The sequence below is a fragment of the Nerophis lumbriciformis genome, linkage group LG09 (assembly GCF_033978685.3).
Source record: "Nerophis lumbriciformis linkage group LG09, RoL_Nlum_v2.1, whole genome shotgun sequence".
Lineage (NCBI taxonomy): Eukaryota > Metazoa > Chordata > Actinopteri > Syngnathiformes > Syngnathidae > Nerophis > Nerophis lumbriciformis.
In genome coordinates, this window is record NC_084556.2 from 1885676 (window position 1) to 1902001 (window position 16326).

Here is a 16326-nt window from a genome sequence, read left to right on the forward strand (position 1 = left end):
GATTTGCTTCAGCCTGCGACACATAGTCATTTTGATAGTAGGCTATTATAGCTAATTAGCCACTTACATCATGAGTTGGCATCATTATAACACTTATTTATTGTATTTTTCGGAGTATAAGTCGCACCGGAGTATAAGTCGCACCTGCCGAAAATGCATAATAAAGAAGGAAAAAGACATATATAAGTCGCACTGGAGTAGAAGTCGCTTTTTTTCAGGAATTTTATTTGATAAAACCCAACACTAAGAATATACATTTGAAAGGCAATTTAAAATAAATAAAGAATAGTGAACAACAGGCTGAATAAGTGTACGTTATATGAGGCATAAATAACCAACTGGTATGTTAACGTAACATATTATGGTAAGAGTCATTCAAATAACTATAACATATAGAACATGCTATACGTTTACCAAACAATCTGTCACTCCTAATCGCTAAATCCCATGAAATCTTATACGTCTAGTCTCTTACGTGAATGAGATCAATAATATTATTTGATATTTTACGCTAATGTGTTAATAATTTCACACATAAGTCACTCCTGAGTATAAGTCGCACCCCCGGCCAAACTATGAAAAAAACTGCGATTTATAATCCGAAAAATACGGTGCTGTCTTTTGTGATAAAATTATGTTGATTGAGCTACCAGTTTTTGACTGTAAAATCTACGGTTGTTGTTTTTAACGGTGTATTACTGTAAATGGGAAGACGCTACATTTGTTTTTACGCTAGAAAAAAAGGCAGCTAAGTTGCCAGAATAAAAAAAAGAACTTGTACTGTTTTTCCATTCACAATATAATGTTGTAAAAACCAATGTCAATTTAACACAACAATTCTGGCAACTAAGCAGGCAGCTTTTTTCGTTAAACCCCCTCAAAATAACAGTAGTACTGTTTTTCCATTTACCGTAAAATGTTGTAAAAAAATACAAAAAACACTATATTTTACAGTAAAATTTTGTAAATGTAAAGTTTTACTGTAAAATCGACAGTCTACTTTAAACAATTTATATACCGTATTTTTCAGACTATAAGTCGCACTGGAGTATAAGTTGCATTTTTTGGGGGAAATGTATTTGATAAAAGCCAACAGCAAGAATAGACATTTGAAAGGCAATTTAAAATAAAGAATAGTGAACAACAGGCTGAATAAGTGTACGTTATATGAGGCATAAATAACCAACTGGTATGTTAACGTAACATATTATGGTAAGAGTCATTCAAATAACTATAACATATAGAACATGCTATACGTTTACCAAACAATCTAATCGCTAAATCCCATGAAATCTTATACGTCTAGTCTCTTACGTGAATGAGCTAAATAATATTATTTGGTATTTTACGGTAATGTGTTAATAATTTCACACATAAGTCGCTCCTGAGTATAAGTCGCACCCCCGGCCAAACTATGAAAAAAACTGCGACTTATAGTCCGAAAAATACGGTAAGTCTTTTAATTTTTTGTGGCTCCAGACCGATTACTTTTTTGTATTTGTGGTCCAATATGGCTCTTTCAACATTTTTGGGTTGCCTACACCCGTACTAGCCATTATACTGAAGTAGTATTCTTCAAGCTTTCAGGTTTGATGATCAGCCTTTGCCAATGCGAGATCCCTATTGGTATTTGATTCCAGAGGCTTAGAGAAAGCCGGCCTCATAAAGCCACAACCTATGTCTAATACACCTACATTGGCTTTACCACAAATACTCATAGAAATAGAAATTCTCCAACTGTGAAACCTCATCAGTTTGGAATCTTCCGGGCTGAGCTACCTCAAATAGAGTTTTGACAGCATCCAGACAACTTTTCAGGCCTCCTTCTCGTCCATTGTTGTTTGCTCACCGTAGGCAGACAAATCAATAGAACTCAGCGAGCTCAACAGAGCGTTTCTTTTCGGTCAGGAGGAGCGCTCCAACCTGCTGGTCGTTTTTTTTATTGAAACTTAAGCTCACCTCGCAGCTGACTAGCATGTCAAACGTTTTCCTTTCAGGCATTACGTACTGGCTGTCGTCACTCGGGGAAATACAAACGGAGGCATTTGAGTGCCTTCTGCTGAGCATTAATGAACAATAATTCATGGAGAATTTTCCAAATGAATTGTCACACTGCGAAGCATAACAAACACCGCTGGATGTCTTTGGCGAGGCAAGAAAACGCATTAACAGACTCAGCATGGTCACGTTCAGTTTACGCAACTGCATTCTGGTATTTTCACACAAAGCTGCATTTTTTTTGCCTGAGGACATTTTTTTTTCTTCGAGATTTGCGGTTAACAAGCGTCATTGTTTTAGATGCTCCAAAGATTCTGGGCTCGGTGACGACGTACACGTGGGAGGGAAACCCGGCCAACCTCAGCTGTGTGGTGGAAGCCCACCCGGCGGCTTCTGTGACTTGGTTCCGTGACGGCATTCAGCTGCCCAGCTCCAACGCCACCAATGTGAAGATCCACAACACGCGGAGCGTCAGCTACCTGGAGGTACGACGCTAACCTTAAACAAACTGATTGTTGTGTTGCTCTTCAGCAGTGATTTAGTCCGGTTTTTTTTAGGTTTCTCCTGAATCCCAGAGCGACTTTGGAAGCTACAACTGCACGGCCAACAATGTGATGGGCACAGAGTACAAAGAGTTCCTCCTCATCCAAGCAGGTTTGTTTGTTTTTTTTCCTCTTAATAACACATTTCTAAATACTATTTACTTCCTTAATAGGTCTTATTATGTTTTTTTCCACATTTAAAACACATCCTTTGGTCTACATGTGATGTTTGGTCAAAATCTTGCATAGATTACTGTATTTTCCGGACTATAAGGCACACTGAAAATCCTTTTTTTCTCTCAAAACTCGACAGTGCGCCTTATAACCCGGTGTGCCTAATTAGCTTACCCACCTCAAAGCTATTTTATTTGGTACATGGTCTAATGATAAGTGTGACCAGTAGATGGCAGTCAAACATAAGAGATACGTGTATATTGCCACTATGATGTCTCAAGTAAACAACACCAACATTTTAAATGTTCCATTGAAAATAAAGAACATTACACACGGCGCTCAAAAATCCATCAAAATGTTTTAGTATGGCTTTGGTAAGCCGCACCGCTTGAAGGATTGTCGGCGCATTAAACATAGGAGTATTATTATGGTGTGTGTATAAGGTAAGACATATTATCTGGCGTTTTGTATTGCAATATTATGCAAAAGCAACTTTTCTTACCTTCTGGTACCTGCTGATCTGTATTTGGGATCTGCGTGAATACTGAATAATTGAGCGTGTCCGTAGTTGATAAGTTTCTTCTTTTTCATGTTATGGGACATTCATCCTCCGCTGTTGCCATTTCTAATATAAAGTAGTGCAAAGTTCTTACTTATATCCGTCAGTAAACTCGCCAAGAAAGCGCTAAAACATACCGGTGTAGTGAGTTTACATTATCCACCCAAGGAACTTTAGTTTTTAGAGTTCCGGTCGGACGGTTTTTCACGGGACACATTTCCAGTGTGGTTGTTTCCAGATGAGGAGATGCTGCTCTGTTATTGATTTAAGTAAAGCCTGAATGTCAATAAAACAGTTAGCTCTATCCTTTAATGCGCCCTATAATCCGGTGCGCCTAATATATGAAAAAATATTAAAAAATAGGTCCGGAAAATACGGTAGTGTATTTTCGGACAATGGCAAGCAGCGCCCACTAAATTTTAGAAGAAACATTTTTTTTGCATATATTAGCCGCACTGGAATATAAGATGAAGATATATACGTTGCAAAATGAGTTATTTACACAGAAATATTTTGTAAATGTTTATTTACATACCTAAATTGTTTCCAAACGGTGTCTGTCACTCGGCAATAAAATGGCTGATCAAACAAAAAGTCATCGTCGTGCTAGCTGTGGAATCTAGCTCTCCAATCAGTTAAACAGACTCAATAACCGAAAGGACCTCAAATGGAACCTTGAGGAACACCACTAGTCCATACTTGCCAACCTTGAGACCTCCGATTTCGGGAGGTGGGGAGGAGTATATTTACAGCTAGAATTCACCAAGTCAAGTATTTCATATATATATATATATATATATATATATATATATATATATATATATATATATATATATATTATTATATATATATATATATATATATATTATTATATATATATATATTTATGTATATATATATATATAAGAAATACTTGACGTTCAGTGAATTCTAGCTATATATATATATATATGTATATATATATTTATTTTATTATATATACATATTTTTTATTATATATATATATGTATGTATATATATATATATATATATATATATATATATTTATATTTATATATATATATATATATATATATATATATATATATCCATCCATCCATCCATTTCTACCGCTTATTCCCTTCGGGGTCGCGGGGGGCGCTGGAGCCTATCTCATATATATATATATATATATATATATATATATATATAAAATAAATACTTGAATTTCAGTGTTCATTTATTTACACATATACACACACATAATACTCATCTACTCATTGTTGAGTTAAGGGTTGAATTGTCCATCCTTGTTCTATTCTCTGTCACTATTTTTCGAACCATGCTGAACACCCTCTCTGATGATGCATTGATGTGTGGCACGCACAAAAGTGCTTTCATCAAATGCACTAGATGGCAGTATTGTCCTGTTTAAGAGTGTCACAACATTGCTGTTTACGTCAGACGAACTGCTTTACGGTATACAAAAAAGTGACTGCTGTTGTTGTGTGTTGTTGCCACGCTGGGAGGACGTTAATGAAACTGCCTAACAATAAACCCACATAAGAAACCAAGAACTCGCCCTCCATCATTCTATAGTTATAACGTGATTGGGCAGGTACGCTCTTTTATATTGTGGAGGACCTGAGTCCGCCTGAATTTCGGGAGATTTTCGGGAGAAAATTTGTCCCGGGAGGTTTTCGGGAGAGGCGCTGAATTTCGGGAGTCTCCCGGAAAATCCGAGAGGGTTGGCAAGTATGCACTAGTCTAACTAAAGAAGTTGAACAAATGACTACTGACTGCATCTGAAGTAAACAAGCAACACCTTAGTTACATGAATCACATTACAGAACAATAAAAAAGTGCAACTGCTAAAAGGAGAGGACTTAAAGGGGTGCCTTGAGGAACACCTCAATTATATAAATGACACGTTTGGACCCCAGTGTTCTATTGTTTGCAAGCAAGGTTAAAATGTCAATGCAATGATCTGCCAATGTGTTCACAGTGGTCCAAGTTCCTCTATACAACAGGAGCACTCTTGTGTTTTCGGAATCTCCTGCACAAATGCTTGTCTCCCATGTTTTGAACTGAACGCAGGGGCCCGTATGGCGTCATTCCCAGGCCGGATTTGGCCCTCGGGGGCCGCCACTTGAATAGCACCTACAGCTTGTATAGCAGCATAGACTGACTAGCCACTGACTGAACGCAGAGGCGTTATCGTCTGAATAGCTGGCAACACATGAGAGTACAAAGATAGTTTTGCAAGCATGGTGGTGTCTGAGGGTGCACGAGTGCTACCGGCACCGGTCAATTACATTCCGTACAACAGGGATGTCAAAAGTAATTTACGTCGTTGGCCACAATGCATTTACGGCTGCCTCAACGGGCCACTTGTAATTGTGAAACCGTATACCGTATTTTTCGGACTATAAGTCGCAGTTTTTTTCATAGTTTGGCGATTCATATGTTTTTTTCCTTCTTTATTATGCATTTTCGGCAGGTGCGACTTATACTCCGGTGCGACTTATACTCCGAAAAATACGGTAAATGTATTGGCCCTATAATCTGATTATTATTATATTATACGCCAACATACCGATGAAAAAATGGCTTTGCAAACTTGAGTCAAAGTGACAAGCAGATTCAATAGGAAGAGTATTTATTTGGCCCCATTTGTCACGGGTTACCTGACACATGAAACGTGACAAAATTGAGGGAGGGGGGGTGGGGTGCACTATCCACTCTTCTGTCAGTTGCTGTGTAGAGAGGTGATTTCTGTCATTTTCAGCAGACTGCATTGCAAAAGGGCTTACCCTGCCTGTGGCCTGCGACACTCTTTTTAAAATAAAAGCTGTACACTGACTACTTTCACGTTTTAAGGGATGCTGTACTTTGCCATCCTACAAGCGTTCGTTCCGTCCGTGTCCCTCGCCTTCAAAGTTACCTTGTGTGTCGCAGAGGTGCCGTCTTCGCCGGAGATCCAGCAGGTGGAGCCTTTCTCCAGCTCGGCCGTGGTGGAGTTTGACGAGCCCGACTCCTTTGGCGGAGTGCCCATCATCAAGTACCTTCTGGTGTGGCGCAAGCAGAAGCACCACGACTGGACCACCATGGAGTACGATGCCACTGAGGGTGAGTCGCACATCCTCGCCCGACCACGAGGGGGCGCTTGGTTTCAGTCAATATGTAGGTTACAACTAAAGAGAGTAGTAGTGAAATGTGTACAAAATAGCGTCACGATTTTGTACAATGGCACAATGGCTTCAGGGTTGTCAAACGTACGGCCCGCGGGCCAGATCAGGTCCGCAAACACGTTTTATCTGGCCCCCGGGATGAGTTTGCTCAGTATAAAAAGGAGCAGAAATTTTTTGAATGAAAGAAACTTCTGTTCTAAATGTGTCCACTAGATGTCGCAATAGCAATTCTTTGTATCTTTGTAGATGATGCAACATATGTAAAACGAAAAAAATAAAAATAAACCACATGATGTTAGTGCATCAGTCGAGGAAAATGAGCAAACTACTTAAATAACATCCTGTAATTTGATTTAGGTATTATTTTTCTTATCTTGATAGATTGAAAATGAACACCAATGAGTTGACTGATGAACATTTTCACATAATTTATTTAGAAAGTATAAATACCGACAAATAAAGATAGAATACTATTATTCGCAACATATAAGGGTAAAAAAAACAACAACATTATGATTTGTACATTTTCAGAATGTACTTGTTCTATTTCTGAAGTTGTCTCTGTTTTTAAGTTATCGTGCCGTGATTTTACCAGTACGGCCCACTTGGGAGTAGATTTTTCTCAATGTGGCCCCTGATCTAAAATGAGTCTGACACCCCTGGATTGCCCAATCTGGACTTTTAATCATTTTCATTTAGTAAAAGTAAACATGTTGGGATATTGTAATTTTCCTGAGGGAACTCTCCTGAAGGAGTCAATAAAGTACTATCTATCTATCTATCTATCTATCTATCTATCTATCTATCTATCTATCTATAGGTATACGTGCAACAAGTTTGTGCCAAGTTTCTTAAAAAAAGTATTTTTTTAAATAATTTCTTGGAAAAATTGAAAATAATTAAGATTTGCGATACCAATTAAAGTTAAAGTTAAAGTTAAAGTACCAATGATTGTCACACTCACACTAGGTGTGGCGAAATTATTCTCTGCATTTGACCCATCACCCTTGATCACCCCCTGGGAGGTGAGGGGAGCAGTGGGCAGCAGCGGTGGCTGCGCCCGGGAATCATTTTGGTGATTTAACCCCCAATTCCAACCCTTGATGCTGAGTGCCAAGCAGGGAGGTAATGGCTCCCATTTTTATAGTCTTTGGTATGACTCGGCCGGGATTTGAACTCCCAACCTACCGATTATTAATTAAGCTAGGAGCTAGCAGCTACACAACAACTAAGCACACAAGAGCACACCAAACGAGACATATCCAATAAGTGTCCTTAATGGAATAATAATCCAGTCTAAAACCCATTTGTCAATATTATCAAGCATTTTATATTTATAGTTGCATCCAGTATCCAAATGTGTGCGTGTTACTCAACTCAATGCGTCATAACCTTAACTTAATGAATTATTGTGGCCACTAGGTGTCGCCAAACACAATTACCACTCCACTTCAACTTAAAGACAGCAAAAGCCCATTCTGAATACTTAATAATAAATAGGTTAGTTTTTCTCTGCTTGACTCATTTCACTTGATTAAGCCTTTTCAAACATTTCACACCAAAAAATAATAAAAGAGTCTATGATGCTGGCTGTTGTCGTACCAGATGATTGTCGGTATCGGCCGATAATCAAGGCTGCAATATCGGTGTCATGTCGGAAGTGGAAAAACTGTATCGCCACACCCCTATTAGCAGGATTACACACACAAAAAACACTTAGGCGCCTAACCGTATGTTTTTTAAAAGGGTGATACAAAGGGGCCAAAGTAAAAAGCCATCCAATTATCAAGCACATTCTGTTTGGCCTTTTTTTCTTCTTCTTAAATTGTCCACAAGCTAGTCCATTTCACATTGTGCTGGTTGATCAATGAATAATGCATGACTTCTGCAGAAATTGAGGCAAGGGCAGGAATTGGGATTTAATTTGGTTCTCAAATTAAAATACGTTTGTGTTTTTTTGCACTTGAGTCAGTGCTATTTTGGTTGTGTAATCATTTTAATATAATTAAGTAGTATAATACGTTTAAAATGAGGTCAGGAAATTAAGGACGGGCACTTTTTTTTGGCACCGACAGAATCCCACCGATTCACGTAAAATCAAATGGTGCCATGTTTCCGTACCTGGTTTGCTCGTGAAGTCAAGTCGGCTCCTCGCACTTCTGCACTTGGCAATCACTCCAGAAGCACTGAGAGCGGACTCAGCCGAACTACCTGTAGGTAATTTTGCAATTTCCAATGCCAACAAAGCAAATTGACTCAAAAACGCTCCAACGTAAGTAAAGTCAGGCTCCACTTTTGCAAAGATACCCTAGCTTGATGCTAATATACGTTGGCTTTGCTATTGACACGCTATTTATTAGCATTAGTGATTTTACATGGCGATTTCAACGCCTCCAAATTTGTTAATGAAAACTACAAGTAACGGTAATTGCAACTTAATGTAGTACTCGCAAATGAGACTTGTCAGCAGTTATCATTATCAGCTATTTTTTTAATAATACTATAAAAAAATAATGTGATTGTTAAAAACAATTCATATTTATTAACACACAAAAGTAGCAAAAATTGGTACCGCTGAAAATTGGTATCGATTCCCTAATACTACCAGGAATCGTTGACGTATCGGTTCAAATGTGAACAGTGCCTATCCCTATAGGAAATATATATCCGGTCCCTCGCTTGATGCCAATATAAGTAGGTTTTGCTATTGACACGCTACTTAGTAGCATTAGTGATTTTACATGGCGATTTCAACACCTCCAAATTCGTTAATGAAAACCGCAAGTAAGATGCACGTTACAATCAAACAGCTGGTGCGTGCCATACTTACATTATTACCACTTTATAGGGCGCAACAAAAAACACACCATAAACTATATACTACTGCCGTCTTGGACTTTCAACTGTAATTGCAACTTAATGTAGTACTTGCAAATGAGACTCAAAAAACAACTTGACAGCAGTTACCATTATCAGCTATTTTTTAAATATTGCTATAAAAAAAATAATGTGATTGTTATAAACAATTAATATTTATTAACACACAACACTAGCAAAAATTGGTACCGCTGAAAATTGGTATCGATTCCCAATAGTCACACACACACTAGGTGTGGTGAAATTACCCTCGGCATTTGACCCATCCCCTAGTTCACCCCCTGGGAGGTGAGGGGAGCAGTGAGCAGCAGCGGTGGCCACGCTCAGGAATAATTTTTTGGTGATTTTAACCCCAAGCAGGGAGGCAATGGGTCTCATTTTATAGTCTTTGGTATGACTCGGCCGGGGTTTGAACTCACGACTGTCACGACGGGGGGGGTCGCAGCTTGCTGCGAGGTTTGTTCTCCCAGGATGCAAACGGACAATTCTGGACAAGGCGTGCAGGTAAAAACATGATTTAATTCTCAAAACTCAAAAAGGTACAAAAACGGAAAACAAGGCGAAAGCACAACGCGCTGATCGCACTTGGAGTTAACGTAAATACTTAGCATAGACTATGGACATCGAGAACTTATGAAACTGTGGCATGAAATAAACACGACTTACGTAGTCCAGGCATGAGACAAACAATGACGCCAGGACGACTGACTGGCAAAGGCAGGCTTAAATAATGTCTCTAGATTGGAAACAGGAGCGCGTCCCAAATACCAGAGGCAGGTGAACATCCTAAGTCGCCATGGTAACTAAAACAAACAAGGGTGCACAAAAACAGGAACTATGGAGTCTAAAACGACAAACAATGACGCCAGGACGACTGACTGGCAAAGGCAGGCTTAAATAATGTCTCTAGATTGGAAACAGGAGCGCGTCCCAAATACCAGAGGCAGGTGAACATCCTAAGTCGCCATGGTAACTAAAACAAACAAGGGTGCACAAAAACAGGAACTATGGAGTCTAAAACTAACAGAACATAACAAAAACATCCACGGATCATGACAACGACCTACCGATTTCAGGGCGGACACTCTAACCACAAGGCCACTGAGCAAATACCAGAAATCGTTACTGTATCGGTTCAAATGTGCACAGTACCTATTAGGGGTGTGGGAAAAAGCGCGATTCTCACGTTGTGCGATTCAGAATCGATTCTCATTTTTTAAAAATCAATTTTTTGGGGGGATTTTTTTTTTTTTAAATTAATCAATCCAACAAAACAATACACAGCAATACCATAGCAATGCAATCCAATTCCAAAACCAAACCCGACCTAGCAACACTCAGAACTGCAATAATCAGAGCAATTGAGAGGAGACACAGAACAAACCAAAAGTAGTGAAACAAAAATGAATATTATCAACAACAGTATCAATATTAGTTACAATTTCAACATAGCAGTGATTAAAAATCCCTCATTGACATTATCATTAGACATTTAAAAAAAAGAACAATAGTGTCACAGTGGCTTACACTTGCATCGCATCTCATAAGCTTGACAACACTGTGTCCAATATTTTCACAAAGATAAAATAAGTCATATTTTTGGTTCATTTAATAGTTCAAACAAATTTACATTATTGCAATCAGTTGATAAAACATTGTCCTTTACAATTATAAAAGCTTTTTACAAAAATCTACTACCGTACTCTGCTTGCATGTCAGCAGACTGGGGTAGATCCTGCTGAAATCCTATGTATTGAATGAATAGAGAATCCTTTTGAATCGGGAAAAAAAATCCTTTTTGGATCGAGAATCGTGTTGAATTGGAAAAAAAAAAAAAGGATCTTTAATCGAATCGTGACCCCAAGAATCGATATTGAATCGAATCGTGGGACACCCAAAGATTCACAGCCCTAGTACCTATCCCTATAGGAAATACATATCTGGTACTGGGTTAGTTTCAATGTATTGTTAATACAGCAATTATACAAGTGTTTGTGTGGTGCATTTTTTTATGACCTTCAACTTGATATTATGGCAATACATTCTCGGCAGGGTCCTTGAGGGTGCATGGGAGTTTGCCCAACCAGTCTACATGTGCTTTTTGGACTTGGAGAAGGCATTCGACCGTGTCCCTCGGGAAGTCCTGTGGGGAGTGCTCAGAGAGTATGAGGTATCGGACTGTCTGATTGTGGCGGTCCGCTCCCTGTATGATCAGCGTCAGAGCTTGGTTCGCATTGCCGGCAGTAAGTCGGACACGTTTCCGGTGAGGGTTGGACTCCGCCAAGGCTGCCCTTTGTCACCCATTCTGTTCTGAACTTTTATGGACAGAATTTCTAGGCGCAGTCAAGGCGTTGAGGGGATCCGGTTTGGTGGCTGCAGGATTAGGTCTCTGCTTTTTGCAGATGATGTGGTCCTGATGGCTTCATCTGGCCAGGATCTTCAGCTCTCACTGGATCAGTTCGCAGCTGAGTGTGAAGCGACTGGGATGGGTATCAGCACCTCCAAGTCCGAGTCCATGGTTCTCGCCCGGAAAATGGTGGAGTGCCATCTCCGGGTTGGGGAGGAGATCTTGCCCCAAGTGGAGGAGTTCAAGTACCTCGGAGTCTTGTTCACGAGTGAGGGAAGAGTGGATGGTGAGATCGACAGGCGGATCGGTGCGGCGTCTTCAGTAATGCGGACGCTGTATCGATCCGTTGTGGTGAAGAAGGAGCTGAGCCGGAAGGCAAAGCTCTCAATTTACCGGTCGATCTACGTTCCCATCCTCACCTATGGTCATGAGCTTTGGGTCATGACCGAAAGAACAAGATCACGGGTACAAGCGGCCGAAATGAGTTTCCTCCGCCGGGTGGCGGGGCTCTCCCTTAGAGATAGAGTGAGAAGCTCTGTCATCCGGGGGGAGCTCAAAGTAAAGCCGCTGCTCCTCCACATCGAGAGGAGCCAGATGAGGTGGTTCGGGCATCTGGTCAGGATGCCACCCGAACGCCTCCCTCGGGAGGTGTTTAGGGCACGTCCGACCGGTAGGAGGCCACGGGGAAGACCCAGGACACGTTGGGAAGACTATGTCTCTGGGCTGGCCTGGGAACGCCTCGGGATCCCCCGGGAGGAGCTGGACGAAGTGGCTGGGGAGAGGGAAGTCTGGGCTTCCCTGCTTAGGCTGTTGCCCCCGCGACCCGACCTCGGATAAGCGGAAGAAGATGGATGGATGGATGGATGGATGATGAGTTTTAGTGTTTTTGGGAAGTAACCAAAAAGAAAACTCTCCCCTCTTTCAACCCTGTTCGTCATATGTCAACGTTCTGTAGATATGTAGACAAAAATGTATTATTTCTAGTTTTTTTCTCCCCCCCCCCCTCGTCTTTTCTAAATCTTCAACGCGAGGGAAGTAAGGGCAGATAACACTTGAGCTATCACCGGGCGCTAATCCAAACATGACAGCGCTGCAGCAGACGTCTGGCCAACAACAGCGAGGCTGAGATGACAGTCGGCTCAAGACCTCCAGATAATAGCCCCGTCCCCGCCGAGGCGCGGAGGCTCTTACATATCTGCCTGCTTCCTGTCCTGCTTGCCGCGTGGGGCGTATCTGTCAGCGCCTTGACAGGCTGGCTGCCGTCAACTCGCGGGCCTGAGAGCCACCTGTCATGTAAAAAGATGCACTAAGCAAAAAAACAAAACCCAAGTACTCTAAGGACTGTGTGTTGTATTGTACTGTATTGTATACTATACCGCTAACATGTATTCCTTCAATATTAGGTCAGCTCCCGAAAGCCGTCTTGAATTCAATTAACATTGCAGTAGTTTAAATGTGAAAAAGAGTAGATTACATCATAATACGCTCCGTGGGCGAATGCAAAAAAATAAATACAAATGCAAGACCTGGTGTCTTTTCCCCCTTAGTTGCCTTTAGTTGCTAGGAACGCTGATTGCGCACACCTGCCTCTGATTGGCGATCAGTACAATGTCGCTGATCACAATCAGAGGGCTTTATGTAGTTTTGTGCTGCTGTTCACGTCTCATATTAGCTATACAGTGCAGTTTACGTTTCATGATTTTGCTCATGCTATGCGTTGAGATTTGCATTTGTGTACATGATTTTCCCAACGGCACGACTCCCTGTCCTTTTGCCTGTTTAAAGGATTACATATTTTTCTTACCTGCAAGCCTTTTCCTGCCTCCGCATTTTGGGATCACCAACACCACCCCCATGCCAAGACGTGATACCTGGATTTCCTTGAATTGTGGTCACATCCTACTGTATTTCCATTAATTAGTAACACCCGTTAAAAGAATTAAGTACACAATTACCGTATTTTCCGGACTATAAGGCGCACTTAAAATCCTTTTTTTAATCAAAACTCGACAGTGCGCCTAATGTACGGAATAATCCTGGTTTTGCTTACCGACCTCGAAGCTATTTTATTTGGTACATGGTGAAATGACAAGTGTGACCAGTAGATGGCAGTCAAACATGAGAGATACTGCATGTGTAGACTGCAATATGATGGAAGTCACACACAAGAGATACGTGTAGACGGCAATATGACTCAAGTAAACAACACCAACATTATATATGTTCCATTGAAAATATAGAACATTACACACGGCGTTAAAAAATCCATCAAAATGTTTTAGTACGACTTTGGTAAGCTATGAAGCCGCACCGCTTGATGGATTGTACTGTGCTTCAACATACGAGTATTATTATGGTGTGTGTATAAGGTAGGACATATTATCTGGCGTTTTGTTTCGCAATATTATGCAAAAGAAACGTTTCTTACCTTCTGGTACCTGCTGATCTGTATTTGGGATCTGCATAAGTCCTGAAAATGTCCGCGCGTCCAACGCTGTAGTCGATAAGCTTCTTCTTTTTCTCTACCTTCTTGTTGTGGGACATTCATCCTCCACTGTTGCCATTTCTAATATAAAGTAGTGTAAAGCTCTTACTTATATCTGTCAGTAAACTCGCCATGAAAGCGCTAAAACATACCGGTGTAGTGAGTTTACATTATTCACCCAAGGAACTTTTAGTTATTAGAGGGTTCCGGTCAGACGTTTTTTCACAGGACACATTTTCGGCGTTGTTATTGCACCAGTGAGCCACGGATGAGGAGATGCTGCTCCGTTATTGATTGAAGTAAAGTCTGAATGTCATTAAAACAGTTAGCTCAATCTTTTCCTGAAAAATTGCGCGCGCCCGCCTTTGTCGTCCGTGCCGATAAGCTTCTTCTTTTTCTCTATCTTCTTGTTATGGGACATTCATCCTCCGCTGTTGCCATTTCTAATATAAAGTAGTGTAAAGTTCTTACTTATATCTGTCAGTAAACTCGCCATGAAAGCGCTAAAACATACCGGTGTAGTGAGTTCACATTATTCACCCAAGGAACTTTTAGTTATTAGAGGGTTCCGGTCAGACGTTTTTTCACAGGACACATTTTCGGCGTTGTTATTGCACTAGTGAGCCACGGATGAGGAGATGCTGCTCCGTTATTGATTTAAGTAAAGTCTGAATGTCATTAAAACAGTTAGCTCAATCTTTTCCTGAAAAATTGCGCGCGCCCGCCTTTGTCGTCCGTGCCGATAAGCTTCTTCTTTTTCTCTATCTTCTTGTTATGGGACATTCATCCTCCGCTGTTGCCATTTCTAATATAAAGTAGTGTAAAGTTCTTACTTATATCTGTCAGTAAACTCACGATGAAAGCCCTAAAACATACCGGTGTAGTGAGTTAAATTATTCACCCAAGGAACTTTAGTTATTAGTGTTCGGGTCGGACGGTTTTTCACGGGACACATTGGTCAAGCTAGGGTGTGGTTGTTTCCGGATGAGGAGATGCTGCTTCGTTATTGATTGAAGTAAAGTCTGAATGTCATTAAAACAGTTAGCTCCATCTTTTGACACTTATTCCACTCCCGTCCTTGCACGCTACACCGCTACAACAAAGATGACGGGGAGAAGACGCTGCCGGAGGTGAGCCACGTGAATAAGACCACCCACAAAACGTCACATCTGGAAGCGACTGTCAGAAAGCGGCTTGAAGATGATCCGTAAAACATCATTTATGCAACATTTTGACCAAAGAACCACCATCACATGTTATGTAGACCACAAGGAAGTGTTTTACATGTAGAAAATAATAATAATAATATGACTCCTTTAATGCGACCTATAATCCGGAGCACTTTATATATGAAAAAAGATAAAAAATAGACCATTCATCGGCAGTGCGCCTTATAATCCGGTGCGCCCTATGGTCCGGAAAATACGGTAGTTTATTTGTGTACAATTATACCATTTTACAATTTTTAAATGTTTTTTGTGGAGACAGCATTTGCAGTCTAAGACAAAATGTGTACAAAGGTGTGATATACAGTACCACAAATAGCACATAATGAGGTTCTGCAGGGATTATACTGTAAACGCAACTTCATATGTCAGCAAAAATGCCATCCTGGAGCCACACAGCACACAGAGAGTCATCCTTAAGGGACCTGGCTTTGTTCTGGAGAGCAAGCAGGTGTTCCTGTTCCTGCTGGATGTTTCCACACAAAGCATGGCTGCCATCGCATGTTTGAAAGAAGTACTGCCAAGTCCCTTGCAGGCCCCCAACATTCGGTGCAACAATATCAATCAGATCGAGCGTTACCTTCTCAACGTTTGGATTGTGCAGATGTACCTAATGTTGTGTCCTGTGAGGGTCTACTGAAACACATTCAGATTTAACAATCGTTAAAATTAAAAATGTTGTTTTGCCCCGAGGCCAAACTGTTGACTGTGTTTAATATTCCGCTCAGAGACACGACTTGACTGGAATGCACAATCTGACTGGTGCTAAGTGTTTGTGTACTACTTGTTCATATGAGCCACCACCGTACATTGCTCCGGGGCAAAGAAACACAATGGTGCTTTTTATCCGACGCTGTGAAGAAGAGAACCACTAAAATTATATTCTACTCATTTGAACCGTTAAATAGCAACGACGTCCGTTAAGTGATTTACAGTCCATCTAGTCAG

At 40.6% G+C, this 16326-nt stretch overlaps 1 protein-coding gene across 7 annotated transcripts in view; it reads left to right on the forward strand.

Annotated features, from left to right (window-relative positions):
- The window catches only part of ncam1a (neural cell adhesion molecule 1a), a 658018-nt gene that overhangs the window by 550358 nt on the left and 91334 nt on the right, over positions 1 to 16326 (forward strand). For all 7 annotated transcript variants that reach the window (XR_012050597.1, XM_061962814.2, XM_061962816.2 and 4 more), the window contains 3 exons: positions 2299 to 2483; positions 2556 to 2652; positions 6211 to 6381. Coding sequence is in view for 6 of the 7 variants with exons in the window: in XM_061962814.2 (XP_061818798.2) it covers positions 2299 to 2483; positions 2556 to 2652; positions 6211 to 6381 (453 nt within the window). In the remaining variant the exon portion in view is untranslated. The remainder of the gene's footprint in view (positions 1 to 2298; positions 2484 to 2555; positions 2653 to 6210; positions 6382 to 16326) is intronic.